At 55.7% G+C, this 15,205-nt stretch overlaps 1 protein-coding gene across 2 annotated transcripts in view; it reads left to right on the top strand.

The window, feature by feature from the left end:
• The window catches only part of uba6 (ubiquitin like modifier activating enzyme 6), a 172,896-nt gene that overhangs the window by 113,620 nt on the left and 44,071 nt on the right, over positions 1–15,205 (top strand). For both annotated transcript variants that reach the window (XM_085990848.1, XM_085990841.1), the window contains exons 20-23: positions 2,316–2,421; positions 4,253–4,342; positions 4,453–4,533; positions 7,332–7,460. In XM_085990848.1, the coding sequence (XP_085846974.1) occupies positions 2,316–2,421; positions 4,253–4,342; positions 4,453–4,533; positions 7,332–7,460 (406 nt within the window). The remainder of the gene's footprint in view (positions 1–2,315; positions 2,422–4,252; positions 4,343–4,452; positions 4,534–7,331; positions 7,461–15,205) is intronic.

Raw genomic sequence — 15,205 nt, 5'->3', positions numbered from 1 at the left:
CCGTAACACCGCCCGTCTCCGCCCTTGCTTCAGCTCACCCGCTGCTGAAATCCTCATCTATGTCTTTGTTACCTCTAGACTTGACTATTCCAACGCACTCCTGGCTGGCCTCTCACATTCCACCCTACGTAAACTTGAGGTCATCCAAAACTCGGCTGTCTGTGTCCTAACTCGCACCAAGTCCCGTCCGCCCATCACCCCGGTGCTCACTGACCTACATTGGCTCCCGGTTAAGCAGCGCCTCAATTTCAAAATTCTCATCCTTGTTTTCAAATCCCTCCATGGCCTCGCCCCTCCTATCTCTGTAATCTCCTCCAGCCCCACAACCCCCTGAGATATCTGCGCTCCTCTAATTCTGCCCTCTTGAGGATCCCTGATTATAATCGCTCCACCTTTGGTGGCCGTGCCTTCTGTTGCCTAGGCCCTAAGTTCTGGAATTCCCTGCCTAAACCTCTCTGCCTCACTATCTCTCTTTCCTCCTTTAAGATGCACCTTAAATCCTACTTCTTTGACCAAGCTTTTGGTCACCTGCCCCAATTTATCCTTATGTGGATCGGTGTCAAATTTTTTGTCTCAAAATACTCCTCTGCAGCACCTTGGGACATTTTACCATGTTAAAGGCGTTATATAAATACAAGTTGTTGTTGGAAATAGAGGAGAAAAAGGAAACTCCCCCCCCCCCCCCCCCCCCCCCCCCCCCCAAAATGTGCAATTTAGTGAAAGAAACAAGAAGTGAAAAGTTAAAGCCTGGTCAAGGTCAGGAACTTCTTAGGCCTTGCAGCATTGCCAATCTCACTAAAGTTCTCTTTTGCTTCACATACAAGCCAGGAAGGAGATTGTAGCTGCTACTTGCAAGTCAGGTTTAAAAGAGTTATAACAGTCAGATCAGGAATACCACTTTAAGTGTGATAGTTGACCAATAAACCAGACTTTCAGTGTTGAATGTATGTGGGGGGGGGGGGGGGGGGGCAAATAAAGCTGTGCTTTGAAAAATAAAGAACTGGCAGGGGTAGTGTTTCCACTTTGGGTGCAAATTGTGCCCAAAATTGTGGCCATTTTGAGAAGTTTTTTTTTCCCTTGAGTTTCTGCTAAAACTCATTAGCATATCACCGAATGCAAAACCTGCCATGAACCAGTGTAATCGGGCCGCATTTAAAAAAATATTTCTTGATTTATTTAAGAGTGGTAACTTGGTGTAGTTATATTAATATAGCAGAAAATGGGTTTATCACAAAAAATAAACATTTTTAATCACCACCTGTGAGTAACCCGATTTGAAATGACTGAAAATTAGTTTTTTAAAAATATACAGAACCAATTAGTGGTTATATTGGGGTACAGTACAGGAAACTTTCGTTTAACCAGAGGTTAAATGTCCGGAAAGCTCTATCTACCGGCAAAATTCAGGAGCCGTTTCCTATAAGTTTTTTTACTTCTCGTTGCTTTTTTTTTCCAGTCAGGCTCTGCAAGGTCTAGCTGAAGCTGTTGCTTAGCTACAGAGACGCTTTTAAGCTGCGGCCGACTGTTTTGAAGCTGTTGCTAAGCAACAGGGTTTGTTGATTCACACGGAGCTCAAAAGCTCCGTATGTTTTAACATTAGCGCTGGTTTCTACGGCAGTTTTGATGGTACGGCACCAGCTCGGTCCCGTCAGTGCCAGATACCAGAAAGTTTCCTGTAGTCAGTTTCTTAGTAAATTTTTAAAAATTACATTAGAAAGCTTTTAAATCGTGCCTATTAATGTCCTTGCACCCAAAAGATCCAGCTTAATTTTTAAAGCCTCCTCAAAGGCCTGCAAACAAACAAAGTTAGAAACTCGCAATGGTGATTAATTCACCCTGGTGCGTGGCCAGTTTTGTGGGTGGGGTCAGCTTCTAGCACGATGTTTTTAAACTAGCGCAAAAGATTGCATAAACTCGATTTGCACTGAACGTAATTTATGCTTAAAATTCCATGATCATTTGTGCAGGTTACACCGATTTTGGATGGAAACTCTACCCCTTGGATTTTATATAATGCAAGGACATCCCAAAGTGCTTCACAGCCATTAAATTACTTTTTGAAGGGCAATCACAGTAGTCAAACTATTAAGTTATCAGACACTAGTAATCATTTAAGTCCTAACTTGTATGTAAAATGGTTTGATTTGTTTGTGTAAGTGGGATTAATTACCTGCTTAGGTGTAAATTCCACCAGGTGCAAGTTTGTCCAGCTCGTATGGATTAGTTGTAATTTATGTCTACGAATCACACTAACTTTTACAGATCAACTGTTGCTTATTTAGTTAACAATTGACTCTCTGTCTTTTCATTTACAGTCGATGTGTATCAAATCAGTGTCCTCTTCTAGATTCAGGAACCATGGGTACGAAAGGACACACTGAGGTCATTGTGCCAAACCTGACAGAGAGTTACAACAGCCACGTAAGTGCAATACTTCTAAACAGTACAGTAGCCTTGTGCTTGCTTTAACTCATAGTCAAATTGAGGCAAATTGAAGAAAGCAAATATTAGTACAAGGTGCAAGAGGGGAAAACGAGAATGTTTAGTAACAATCATACCAAAGAATTTAAAATTAATTTCCCTAAATGTATAGCTGACAGGACTGTATGACTTTAGTCCTCTCATCCATCCAAGAAAAAGTCTTGTGTACTGATTTTTTTTTAAAGGGTCATGCCAATTCTCCTCACCCCCATCTTTTATCCAACTTACCCCTCTCCTCTCCTCCCCTGACTTAAAAAGGTGTACAGTCCTAGGGACCCTGCCTACCTCACCCAAGTAGCTAATCTTCATATGTGAGCTTAAATAATGAGTCCAGGGCCCTTAACTGTGTGGGGCATCACATTGAAAGCTGATTTTCTGTCACCACATGCACACAGTTTCCAGCAGGGTCAATCAACAGCAAGTAGCCTGATTCCTTCTTGCTAGCCTTAGACCTGTCAAGCTGCTTGCGATAACCCCACCATCAGTTAACTCATACAGATGTTTAATTTTGAAGCGTTTAAGCACACACAAATTGCAACCTATATTTCTGGCCCCCTCTGTAAAAGTCAGTTTGCAACTTTCGTTTATAAAAAGGTCACCTGTATACTGCAATAAATCACAAAGTACTGAATTCTTCATCTTGTGGCCACTCAATTTAACCAATTATTATATAGCATTATATTCCACCCATATGTTCAACCAGGGTTCCCAATTCTGATCACCATCCAGTGACAGTGGCTGGAATTGGATAAGGGTGGGATAGGGTTGGACTGTTATGCCTACTGTAGTCAAATAACCCACTGACACTCACTGTCACAGTTGAATAGTGGACGCTTGAACAATGTATCAGAGGAAAGCCGGTAGGTGTGGAATTCCGACTGTAACTCGATACTGGAGGAAATGTAGCGCTCATGGAATCCAACCCTAGGGAGTTGCTGCAGGAATCCCAGAGGTCATGGAATCGTACCGTAGCTAGGCGTTACAGGACACTCGGTGCTCATAGAATCATCCCCTAGCGAGGAATCTGATCTGTTCAGGGCAGGAGCAGATGAGAGAAAATTGGTAAGAAAAACAGAACTGATGGTTAGTGAGTGGTGTCAGCAATGTGACTACACTTCAAAAGTAGTTCATAGGATGTCCCAAAGTGTTTGCAACCAAAGGTCATGAAAGGCACTATATAAGTGCAAGTTTTGGATTTACATATGGGTTACGCGAGCTCAGCAGCTTGTATCACTTTTTCACGCACTCCATTACAGCACTCATAACTGAATCGAATTCAGAATGTGTTGTAATGTATGGATGGCATTTGCTCTGTCATTAATTTAGCATATAGAGCAATAAATAGGTGTTCTTTTGGAAATGTGAACGTGGAGTGCTTTGGTCAGTTATCATTTTGGATAACTGGCTGTTACTCCATTAACATGCATTTTAAATGAGAAGATTTTTTTTAATATGGGGTTATTAGAACGTAGAATGATTTACAAGTGACTAATTGAGACAGTTAAAATGAATTGGGTTAGTATTTGAAAAAGGTAAGGAAATGAAATTCAAGTAGATAGCTGCAGTTGAAGACTGGCACAGGCATGATAGGCCAAGTGAACTTCTGTGCTGTCATTTCTATGATATATTGGCATTACTGAACTATATATACAGCAGCACATTCAACAAGCAAAGATTGGTGCAGTACATGTTGGAAATGATTTCTGTGATATCAATGATTAGACATTTATGCGTTTCAACACTTTGCTAATTCGATGTTGGTTTTGTACAGCGAGATCCTCCTGAAGAAGAAATCCCATTTTGCACATTAAAATCCTTTCCAGCGTTAATTGAGCACACAATACAGTGGTCCAGAGATAAGGTAGGCAGCAAGTGAAATATTTTTAGGTCAACTTCTTTCAGGCAGCATGTCAATTTAAATGCTGTCCTCTTATTTTCTGATAGAAAAACTTATTCCATTTCTCATTCCAGTTTGAAAGCTCCTTTTCATACAAACCCTCGATGTACAACAAGTTCTGGGATAGCTATAAATCAACAGACAATGTTCTACAGGTGAGAATAAATGCACTGAATGCAAACTAGAGAACCAGACACTTGAAAAATGTCTGTGATTTCACAGTATGTTAATTGAGCATTGCAGGACTACTTGCTAATACAGTGCACTCAACTGTGCTTGTTTTGTTTTCTTCTTCAAAGTAGATCTTTGTTTCCAAAAGCCTAAAAGAGCCTGCATTTACAGAATATTCAACTGTGGAAGGCTTGGCAGTTGAGCTCAATTCTTTCCAAAGTAACAACCACACGGGTGCATTTTCCAATAGCCTTGCATGTTACTTTGAAATACAAATTTTATTAGCTCATTTATTCCCTAGTTTAAAGTCCTTGTGACCACCCTATTTATTTTTGGTTCTAGCAGAAAAGATAAATAGAGCAGTCACAAGGACTTTAGTAAATTGGGAAAGGGGGGGGGGAGGTGGCGGGTGGAGAGGGTTCAGGTGGAAAAGGCAGTATAAATAATAATTCTAAAACAAAAAAGAAGACAGTCAAACAATGTTCCCGCTAAGCTGCGTGGCCACGGTGCAGTCTGGAGGTCCTGTGCAGGCCACTCATTGTCTTTGACATTGAAGAAACCGTGCATGCGCGGAAATTTGAATGGACTGCGCAGGCAGTTAAAGGGCCCGTGTAGGGAATTAAAAAAATTAGAGGGAACATTGCAGTTGAGTAATAGTGAGAAATTCTGCGTTAGGCACTACAGGTAAAGGGAAAAGTAAGTCCGGAGAGAAATAAGAAATGTGTGAGAAAAGCAACATTAGGACAGAAGGACAGGTTAGGGTGTGTGGATACACATGTAGAAACATTTTCTCTACATCTACCCTATCAAACCCTTTCATAATCCTAAAGACTTCTATCAGGGTACCCCTCAGACTTCTCTTTTCTAGCGTAAAGAGCCCCAGTCTGTTCAGCCTTTCCTGATAAGTATATCCTGTCAGTTCTGGTATCACCCTTATGAATCTTTTTTGCACCTTCACCAATGCCTCTATATCCTTTTTATAATATGGAGAGCAGAACTATTCGCAGTATTCCAAGTGTGATCTAACCAAGATTCTGTACAAGTTTAACATAACTTCTCTGCTTTTCAATTCTATCCCTCTAGAAATGAACCCCAGTGCTTGGTTTGCTTCTTTTTTATGGCCTTATTAACCTGCGTCGCTACTTTTAGCTATTTGTGTATCCGTACCCCTAGATCCCTTTGCTCCTCTACCCCATTCAAGCTCTTATTATCCAAGCAGGATGTGGCCTCCTTATTCTTCCTACCAAAATGCACCACCTCACACTTACCTATATTGAAATTCATTTGTCAATTACACACCCATTCAGCGAGTTTATTCATGTCTTCCTGCACTTTATCACATTCTTCCTTTTGTATTAACTGCACCAATTTGGTGTTGTCCGCAAATTTTAAGATTGTACTTCTGATTCCCGAGTTTAAATCATTGGCCTGTATTTTCCGATCGGAGGCTTCCTGTGTGCGGATGCCTCCGATCTGGAAAAAATCTACGCCCTTACCTGAGGGCTCTGGAGGTTTGGACATTTCCGCTCCTGGGCCTCTCCTGGTGCGCACGCGCAGAGGCCCAGGTATCCCAGGGGCGCAGGCGGTTCGCAAGCATCCCTGGGATCACACGTGGGCCATGGGGAACCAATCAAAGAAGGGAATCCTCCTTCATACTTTTGACAGGTCTCTCAGCTTAGACCTGTCAAAAGTATGAATGGGGATCACTCAGAAAACACATCAAAACATTAAATAATTTTTTTTTTAAATCTCGTTTTTAAAATTAGTTTAAAATTACATTAAATTAAATATTTGAAACAAAAATTTCATTTTTTGATAAAAACAAACTTTTACGGGGCTAAAAGTATTTTTAAATTATAAATGAGTGGGAGTTTTTTTTTTTAAAACTTTTTTAAACTCTTAACGCAGAGGATCTGTCAAGCGAATTCTTGACAGATCGGAAGTGCCGGTTTTCAGCACATGCGCTTCGTATGCCTGAAACCGGCACTTGCGAGGCCCCTACGGGTGTGTACACAGCTCGTACACACCCGTAGGGATCGGAAAATACCGGCCATTGGTCCATAATTTGCAGTCAGCAGCGAAGCAAAGGTGTTCGCCGCTGGCCCCGAAGAAAGCTGCCCACAAAGATCTTGCGATCTCTGTGGCAAGAAGTTTGGCTTTTTCGACGTGCAATTGAGGTCAGTGTACTGAAATGGAAATTCCATAGTGCGAGCTGCTGTGACGTCAACAAGCTGTCTTAAGCAGCCAATCACATTGCAGAATTTTCACACACTGGGAACCAGGAAGTGAAGAAGCTACTTTTATTCTGACTTTTTAGAAATGTTATAGAGAGCAAAACAAATATTGGGGCTCTCACATAGGGGAAAAGGGTAAACATGAAATAAATATGAACAAACTTCTTAAAAAGTATAATTTTTGTCATAATGGAGAAATTTGCCACTTCACAAATTAAGATTCGTTTTTCAGGGGCATAATGTTTGTTTAGCAGTCAATACGCTGTTAAAACCCCAGTTACACCTAATCCATCAAGGTCTAACTTTTAATGGGATATTTAACAGCGATAGTATCACAGAAAAGCCCACATTTTCGTCAGTTTCACTGATTTCCCTAATTACACTGATTGCCAGCTATCGGGGGTGGGGCCACAGCGCAGCCAGTGTCGGAGAAGTGAATGACTGACCAGAACTTCAGGATTTCCGCGTTAGCCATGTTAATTTGATATAAATTGATGTATAATCCTGGACCAGGCACCATTGTTCCTTTTTGCCATTGTGTTTTGTAGCGAATGCAAACTGGAGAGAGTTTAGAAGGATCATTTCAAGCAATTAAATTACTTAATAGATGGCCTACAGACTGGCGGCAGTGTGTGTCACTGGCACGAGTAAAATTTGAAAAATATTTCCATCACAAGGTAGGATACCTAATAATATTTCACAGTGCATCAGTAATGTAAACAAGTGCTTTTATGATCATTTTAAGAAACATTTTTTGATTTGTCTTTTATTGTAACGAATGCATCAAAAATGAACTTGCCCAATTCAGTTTTTTACACTCTGCATTGTTGTACTTTTATTTCAGTGCTAGACAGTGCCTCCACATTATGAATAAAGTTGCTGTTTGTTCATTTTTCCTCCGACCACAACAGCACTATTGGTTTCTGATACAATGAACTTTAATTCCAGCCTACCCCTCTCTCTCTGACCCCTCTCTCTCCACCCCAATCTCTCTGCCCCCCCCCTCTCTGTCTCTCCAGCCCTCTCTGTCTCTCCCAGCCCTCTCTGTCTCTCCCAGCCCTCTCTGTCTCGTCTCTGCCCCCTCTCTGTCTCTGCCCCCCCTCTCTGTCTCTGCCCCCCCTCTCTGTCTCTGCCCCCCCTCTCTGTCTCTGCCCCCCCTCTCTGTCTCTGCCCCCCTCTCTGTCTCTGCCCCCCCTCTCTGTCTCTGCCCCCCCTCTCTGTCTCTGCCCCCCCTCTCTGTCTCTGCCCCCCCCTCTCTGTCTCTGCCCCCCCTCTCTGTCTCTGCCCCCCCTCTCTGTCTCTGCCCCCCCTCTCTGTCTCTGCCCCCCCTCTCTGTCTCTGCCCCCCCTCTCTGTCTCTGCCCCCCCCTCTCTGTCTCTGCCCCCCCTCTCTGTCTCTGCCCCCCCCTCTCTGTCTCTCCCAGCCCTCTCTGTCTCTCCCAGCCCTCTCTGTCTCTCCAGCCCTCTCTGTCTCTCCCAGCCCTCTCTGTCTCTCCCAGCCCTCTCTGTCTCTCCCAGCCCTCTCTGTCTCTCCCAGCCCTCTCTGTCTCTCCAGCCCTCTCTGTCTCTCCCAGCCCTCTCTCTCTCCCAGCCCTCTCTGTCTCTCCCAGCCCTCTCTGTCTCTCCCAGCCCTCTCTGTCTCTCCCAGCCCTCTCTGTCTCTCCCAGCCCTCTCTGTCTCTCCCAGCCCTCTCTGTCTCTCCCAGCCCTCTCTGTCTCTCCCAGCCCTCTCTGTCTCTCCCAGCCCTCTCTGTCTCTCCCAGCCCTCTCTGTCTCTCCCAGCCCTCTCTGTCTCTCCCAGCCCTCTCTGTCTCTCCCAGCCCTCTCTGTCTCTCCCAGCCCTCTCTGTCTCTCCCAGCCCTCTCTGTCTCTCCCAGCCCTCTCTGTCTCTCCCAGCCCTCTCTGTCTCTCCCAGCCCTCTCTGTCTCTCCCAGCCCTCTCTGTCTCTCCCAGCCCTCTCTGTCTCTCCCAGCCCTCTCTGTCTCTCCCAGCCCTCTCTGTCTCTGCCCCCCCTCTCTGTCTCTGCCCCCCCTCTCTGTCTCTCCCAGCCCTCTCTGTCTCTCCCAGCCCTCTCTGTCTCTCCCAGCCCTCTCTGTCTCTCCCAGCCCTCTCTGTCTCTCCCAGCCCTCTCTGTCTCTCCCAGCCCTCTCTGTCTCTCCAGCCCTCTCTGTCTCTCCCAGCCCTCTCTGTCTCTCCCAGCCCTCTCTCTCTCCCAGCCCTCTCTGTCTCTCCCAGCCCTCTCTGTCTCTCCCAGCCCTCTCTGTCTCTCCCAGCCCTCTCTGTCTCTCCCAGCCCTCTCTGTCTCTCCCAGCCCTCTCTGTCTCTCCCAGCCCTCTCTGTCTCTCCCAGCCCTCTCTGTCTCTCCCAGCCCTCTCTGTCTCTCCCAGCCCTCTCTGTCTCTCCCAGCCCTCTCTCTCTCTCCCAGCCCTCTCTCTCTCTCCCAGCCCTCTCTCTCTCTCCCAGCCCTCTCTCTCTCTCCCAGCCCTCTCTCTCTCTCCCAGCCCTCTCTCTCTCTCCAGCCCTCTCTCTCTCTCCCAGCCCTCTCTGTCTCTCCCAGCCCTCTCTGTCTCTCCCAGCCCTCTCTGTCTCTCCCAGCCCTCTCTGTCTCTCCCAGCCCTCTCTCTCTCTCCCAGCCCTCTCTCTCTCTCCCAGCCCTCTCTCTCTCTCCCAGCCCTCTCTCTCTCTCCCAGCCCTCTCTCTCTCTCCCAGCCCTCTCTCTCTCTCCCAGCCCTCTCTCTCTCTCCCAGCCCTCTCTCTCTCTCCCAGCCCTCTCTCTCTCTCTCCCAGCCCTCTCTCTCTCTCCCAGCCCTCTCTCTCTCTCTCCCCAGCCCTCTCTCTCTCTCCCAGCCCCCCCTCTCTCTCTCCGCCCCCTCTCTCTCTCCGCCCCCGCTCTCTCCGCCCCCCTCGCTGGCTCTCCGCCCCCCTCGCTGGCTCTCCGCCCCCCTCGCTGGCTCTCCGCCCCCCTCGCTGGCTCTCCGCCCCCCTCGCTGGCTCTCCGCCCCCCTCGCTGGCTCTCCGCCCCCCTCGCTGGCTCTCCGCCCCCTCGCTGGCTCTCCGCCCCCCTCGCTGGCTCTCCGCCCCCCTCGCTGGCTCTCCGCCCCCCTCGCTGGCTCTCCGCCCCCCTCGCTCGCTCTCCGCCCCCTCTCTCTCCCTCTGCGCCCCCTCTCTCTCTCCCTCTCTCTCCCTGCCCCTCTCTCTCCCTGCCCCTCTCTCTCCCTGCCCCCTCTCTCCCTGCCCCTCTCGCTCCCTGCCCCTCTCGCTCCCTGCCCCCTCTCGCTCCCTGCCCCTCTCGCTCCCTGCCCCTCTCGCTCCCTGCCCCCCTCTCGCTCCCTGCCCCCTCTCGCTCCCTGCCCCCTCTCGCTCCCTGCCCCCTCTCGCTCCCTGCCCCCTCTCGCTCCTGCCCCTCTCGCTCCCTGCCCCCTCTCGCTCCCTGCCCCCTCTCGCTCCCTGCCCCCTCTCGCTCCCTGCCCCCTCTCGCTCCCTGCCCCCTCTCGCTCCCTGCCCCCTCTCGCTCCCTGCCCCCTCTCGCTCCCTGCCCCCTCTCGCTCCCTGCCCCCTCTCGCTCCCTGCCCCCTCTCGCTCCCTGCCCCCTCTCGCTCCCTGCCCCCTCTCGCTCCCTGCCCCCTCTCGCTCCCTGCCCCCTCTCGCTCCCTGCCCCCTCTCGCTCCCTGCCCCCTCTCGCTCCCTGCCCCTCTCGCTCCCTGCCCCTCTCGCTCCTGCCCCTCTCGCTCCCTGCCCCCTCTCGCTCCCTGCCCCCTCTCGCTCCCTGCCCCCTCTCGCTCCCTGCCCCCTCTCGCTCCCTGCCCCCTCTCGCTCCCTGCCCCCCTCTCGCTCCCTGCCCCCTCTCGCTCCCTGCCCCCTCTCGCTCCCTGCCCCCTCTCGCTCCCTGCCCCCTCTCGCTCCCTGCCCCCTCTCGCTCCCTGCCCCCTCTCGCTCCCTGCCCCCTCTCGCTCCCTGCCCCTCTCGCTCCCTGCCCCCTCTCGCTCCTGCCCCCTCTCGCTCCCTGCCCCCTCTCGCTCCCTGCCCCCTCTCGCTCCCTGCCCCCTCTCGCTCCCTGCCCCCTCTCGCTCCCTGCCCCCTCTCGCTCCCTGCCCCCTCTCGCTCCCTGCCCCCTCTCGCTCCCTGCCCCTCTCTGCTCCCTGCCCCCTCTCGCTCCCTGCCCCCTCTCGCTCCCTGCCCCCTCTCGCTCCCTGCCCCCTCTCGCTCCCTGCCCCCTCTCGCTCCCTGCCCCCTCTCGCTCCCTGCCCCCTCTCGCTCCCTGCCCCCTCTCGCTCCCTGCCCCCTCTCGCTCCCTGCCCCTCTCGCTCCCTGCCCCCTCTCGCTCCCTGCCCCCTCTCGCTCCCTGCCCCCTCTCGCTCCCTGCCCCCTCTCGCTCCCTGCCCCCTCTCGCTCCCTGCCCCCTCTCGCTCCCTGCCCCCTCTCGCTCCCTGCCCCCTCTCGCTCCCTGCCCCCTCTCGCTCCCTGCCCCCTCTCGCTCCCTGCCCCCTCTCGCTCCCTGCCCCCTCTCGCTCCCTGCCCCCTCTCGCTCCCTGCCCCCTCTCGCTCCCTGCCCCCTCTCGCTCCCTGCCCCCTCTCGCTCCCTGCCCCCTCTCGCTCCCTGCCCCTCTCGCTCCCTGCCCCTCTCGCTCCCTGCCCCCTCTCGCTCCCTGCCCCCTCTCGCTCCCTGCCCCCTCTCGCTCCCTGCCCCCTCTCGCTCCCTGCCCCCTCTCGCTCCCTGCCCCCCTCTCGCTCCCTGCCCCCTCTCGCTCCCTGCCCCCTCTCGCTCCCTGCCCCCTCTCGCTCCCTGCCCCCTCTCGCTCCCTGCCCCCTCTCGCTCCCTGCCCCCTCTCGCTCCCTGCCCCCTCTCGCTCCCTGCCCCCTCTCGCTCCCTGCCTCGCTCCCTGCCCCCTCTCGCTCCCTGCCCCCTCTCGCTCCCTGCCCCCTCTCGCTCCCTGCCCCCTCTCGCTCCCTGCCCCCTCTCGCTCCTCCCTGCCCCTCTCGCTCCCTGCCCCCTCTCGCTCCCTGCCCCCTCTCGCTCCCTGCCCCCTCTCGCTCCCTGCCCCCTCTCGCTCCCTGCCCCCTCTCGCTCCCTGCCCCCTCTCGCTCCCTGCCCCCTCTCGCTCCCTGCCCCCTCTCGCTCCCTGCCCCCTCTCGCTCCCTGCCCCTCTCGCTCCTGCCCCCTCTCGCTCCCTGCCCCCTCTCGCTCCCTGCCCCCTCTCGCTCCCTGCCCCCTCTCGCTCCCTGCCCCCTCTCGCTCCCTGCCCCCTCTCGCTCCCTGCCCCCTCTCGCTCCTGCCCCCTCTCGCTCCCTGCCCCCTCTCGCTCCCTGCCCCCTCTCGCTCCCTGCCCCCTCTCGCTCCCTGCCCCCTCTCGCTCCCTGCCCCCTCTCGCTCCCTGCCCCCTCTCGCTCCCTGCCCCCTCTCGCTCCCTGCCCCCTCTCGCTCCCTGCCCCCTCTCGCTCCCTGCCCCCTCTCGCTCCCTGCCCCCTCTCGCTCCCTGCCCCCTCTCGCTCCCTGCCCCCTCTCGCTCCCTGCCCCCTCTCGCTCCCTGCCCCCTCTCGCTCCCTGCCCCCTCTCGCTCCCTGCCCCCTCTCGCTCCCTGCCCCCTCTCGCTCCCTGCCCCCTCTCGCTCCCTGCCCCCTCTCGCTCCCTGCCCCCTCTCGCTCCCTGCCCCCTCTCGCTCCCTGCCCCCTCTCGCTCCCTGCCCCCTCTCGCTCCCTGCCCCCTCTCGCTCCCTGCCCCCTCTCGCTCCCTGCCCCCTCTCGCTCCCTGCCCCCTCTCGCTCCCTGCCCCCTCTCGCTCCCTGCCCCCTCTCGCTCCCTGCCCCCTCTCGCTCCCTGCCCCCTCTCGCTCCCTGCCCCCTCTCGCTCCCTGCCCCCTCTCGCTCCCTGCCCCCTCTCGCTCCCTGCCCCTCTCGCTCCCTGCCCCCTCTCGCTCCCTGCCCCCTCTCGCTCCCTGCCCCCTCTCGCTCCCTGCCCCCTCTCGCTCCTGCCCCTCTCGCTCCCTGCCCCCTCTCGCTCCCTGCCCCCTCTCGCTCCCTGCCCCCTCTCGCTCCCTGCCCCCTCTCGCTCCCTGCCCCTCTCGCTCCCTGCCCCCTCTCGCTCCCTGCCCCTCTCGCTCCCTGCCCCTCTCGCTCCCTGCCCCCTCTCGCTCCCTGCCCCCTCTCGCTCCCTGCCCCCTCTCGCTCCCTGCCCCCTCTCGCTCCCTGCCCCCTCTCGCTCCCTGCCCCCTCTCGCTCCCTGCCCCCTCTCGCTCCCTGCCCCCTCTCGCTCCCTGCCCCCTCTCGCTCCCTGCCCCCTCTCGCTCCCTGCCCCCTCTCGCTCCCTGCCCCCTCTCGCTCCCTGCCCCCTCTCGCTCCCTGCCCCCTCTCGCTCCCTGCCCCCTCTCGCTCCCTGCCCCCTCTCGCTCCCTGCCCCCTCTCGCTCCCTGCCCCCTCTCGCTCCCTGCCCCCTCTCGCTCCCTGCCCCCTCTCGCTCCTGCCCCCTCTCGCTCCCTGCCCCCTCTCGCTCCCTGCCCCCTCTCGCTCCCTGCCCCCTCTCGCTCCCTGCCCCCTCTCGCTCCCTGCCCCCTCTCGCTCCCTGCCCCCTCTCGCTCCCTGCCCCCTCTCGCTCCCTGCCCCCTCTCGCTCCCTGCCCCCTCTCGCTCCCTGCCCCCTCTCGCTCCCTGCCCCTCTCGCTCCCTGCCCCCTCTCGCTCCCTGCCCCCTCTCGCTCCCTGCCCCCTCTCGCTCCCTGCCCCCCTCTCGCTCCCCTGCCCCCTCTCGCTCCCTGCCCCCTCTCGCTCCCTGCCCCCTCTCGCTCCCTGCCCCCTCTCGCTCCCTGCCCCCTCTCGCTCCCTGCCCCCTCTCGCTCCCTGCCCCCTCTCGCTCCCTGCCCCCTCTCGCTCCCTGCCCCCTCTCGCTCCCTGCCCCCTCTCGCTCCCTGCCCCCTCTCGCTCCCTGCCCCCTCTCGCTCCCTGCCCCCTCTCGCTCCCTGCCCCCTCTCGCTCCCTGCCCCCTCTCGCTCCCTGCCCCCTCTCGCTCCCTGCCCCCTCTCGCTCCCTGCCCCCTCTCGCTCCCTGCCCCCTCTCGCTCCCTGCCCCCTCTCTCTCCCTGCCCCCTCTCTCTCCCTGCCCCCTCTCTCTCCCTGCCCCCTCTCTCTCCCTGCCCCCTCTCTCTCTCTCTGCCCCCTCTCTCTCTCTGCCCCCTCTCTCTCTCTGCCCCCTCTCTCTCTCTGCCCCCTCTCTCTCTCTGCCCCCTCTCTCTCTCTGCCCCCTCTCTCTCTCTCTGCCCCCTCTCTCTCTCTCTGCCCCCTCTCTCTCTCTGCCCCCTCTCTCTCTCTGCCCCCCTCTCTCTCTCTGCCCCCTCTCTCTCTCTGCCCCCTCTCTCTCTCTGCCCCCTCCCTCTCTCTGCCCCCTCCCTCTCTCTGCCCCCTCCTCTCTCTGCCCCCTCTCTCTCTCTGCCCCCCTCTCTCTCTCTGCCCCCTCTCTCTCTCTGCCCCCTCTCTCTCTCTGCCCCCTCTCTCTCTCTGCCCCCTCTCTCTCTCTGCCCCTCTCTCTCTCTCTCTCTGCCCCCTCCTCTCTCTCTGCCCCCTCTCTCTCTCTGCCCCCCTCTCTCTCTCTGCCCCCCTCTCTCTCTCTCTGTCCCCCTCTCTCTCTCTGCCCCCTCTCTCTCTCTCTGCCCCCTCTCTCTCTCTCTGCCCCCCTCTCTCTCTCTCTGCCCCCCTCTCTCTCTGCCCCCTCTCTCTCTCTCTCTGCCCCCTCTCTCTCTCTCTGCCCCCCTCTCTCTCTCTGCCCCCTCTCTCTCTCTCTGCCCCCCTCTCTCTCTCCCCTCTCTGCCCCCCTCTCTCTCTCTGCCCCCCTCTCTCTCTCTCTCTGCCCCCTCTCTCTCCTCTGCCCCCTCTCTCTCTCTGGCCCCCCTCTCTCTCTCTCTGCCCCTCTCTCTCTCTCTGCCCCCTCTCTCTCTCTCTGCCCCCTCTCTCTCTCTCTGCCCCTCTCTCTCTCTCTGCCCCCTCTCTCTCTCTGCCCCCTCTCTCTCTCTGCCCCCTCTCTCTCTCTGCCCCCCTCTCTCTCTCTGCCCCCTCTCTCTCTCTGCCCCCCTCTCTCTCTCTGCCCCCTCTCTCTCTCTGCCCCCTCTCTCTCTCTGCCCCCTCTCTCTCTCTGCCCCCTCTCTCTCTCTGCCCCCTCTCTCTCTCTGCCCCCTCTCTCTCTCTGCCCCCTCTCTCTCTCTGCCCTCCTCTCTCTCTCTGCCCCCTCTCTCTCTCTGCCCCCTCTCTCTCTCTGCCCCCTCTCTCTCTCTGCCCCCTCTCTCTCTCTGCCCCTCTCTCTCTCTGCCCCCTCTCTCTCTCTGCCCCCTCTCTCTCTCTGCCCCCTCTCTCTCTGCCCCTCTCTCTCTCTGCCCCCTCTCTCTCTCTGCTCTGCCCTCTCTCTCTCTGCCTCTCTCTCTGCTCTCTCTCTCTGCCCCCGTCTCTC

This window comes from Somniosus microcephalus, chromosome 1, assembly GCF_052327205.1.
Source record: "Somniosus microcephalus isolate GS21.2 chromosome 1, FLI_Smic_1.0, whole genome shotgun sequence".
Taxonomy (NCBI): domain Eukaryota; kingdom Metazoa; phylum Chordata; class Chondrichthyes; order Squaliformes; family Somniosidae; genus Somniosus; species Somniosus microcephalus.
Note: the sequence above shows the minus strand (reverse complement) of the source record. Positions and strands in the feature narration are given on the sequence as shown.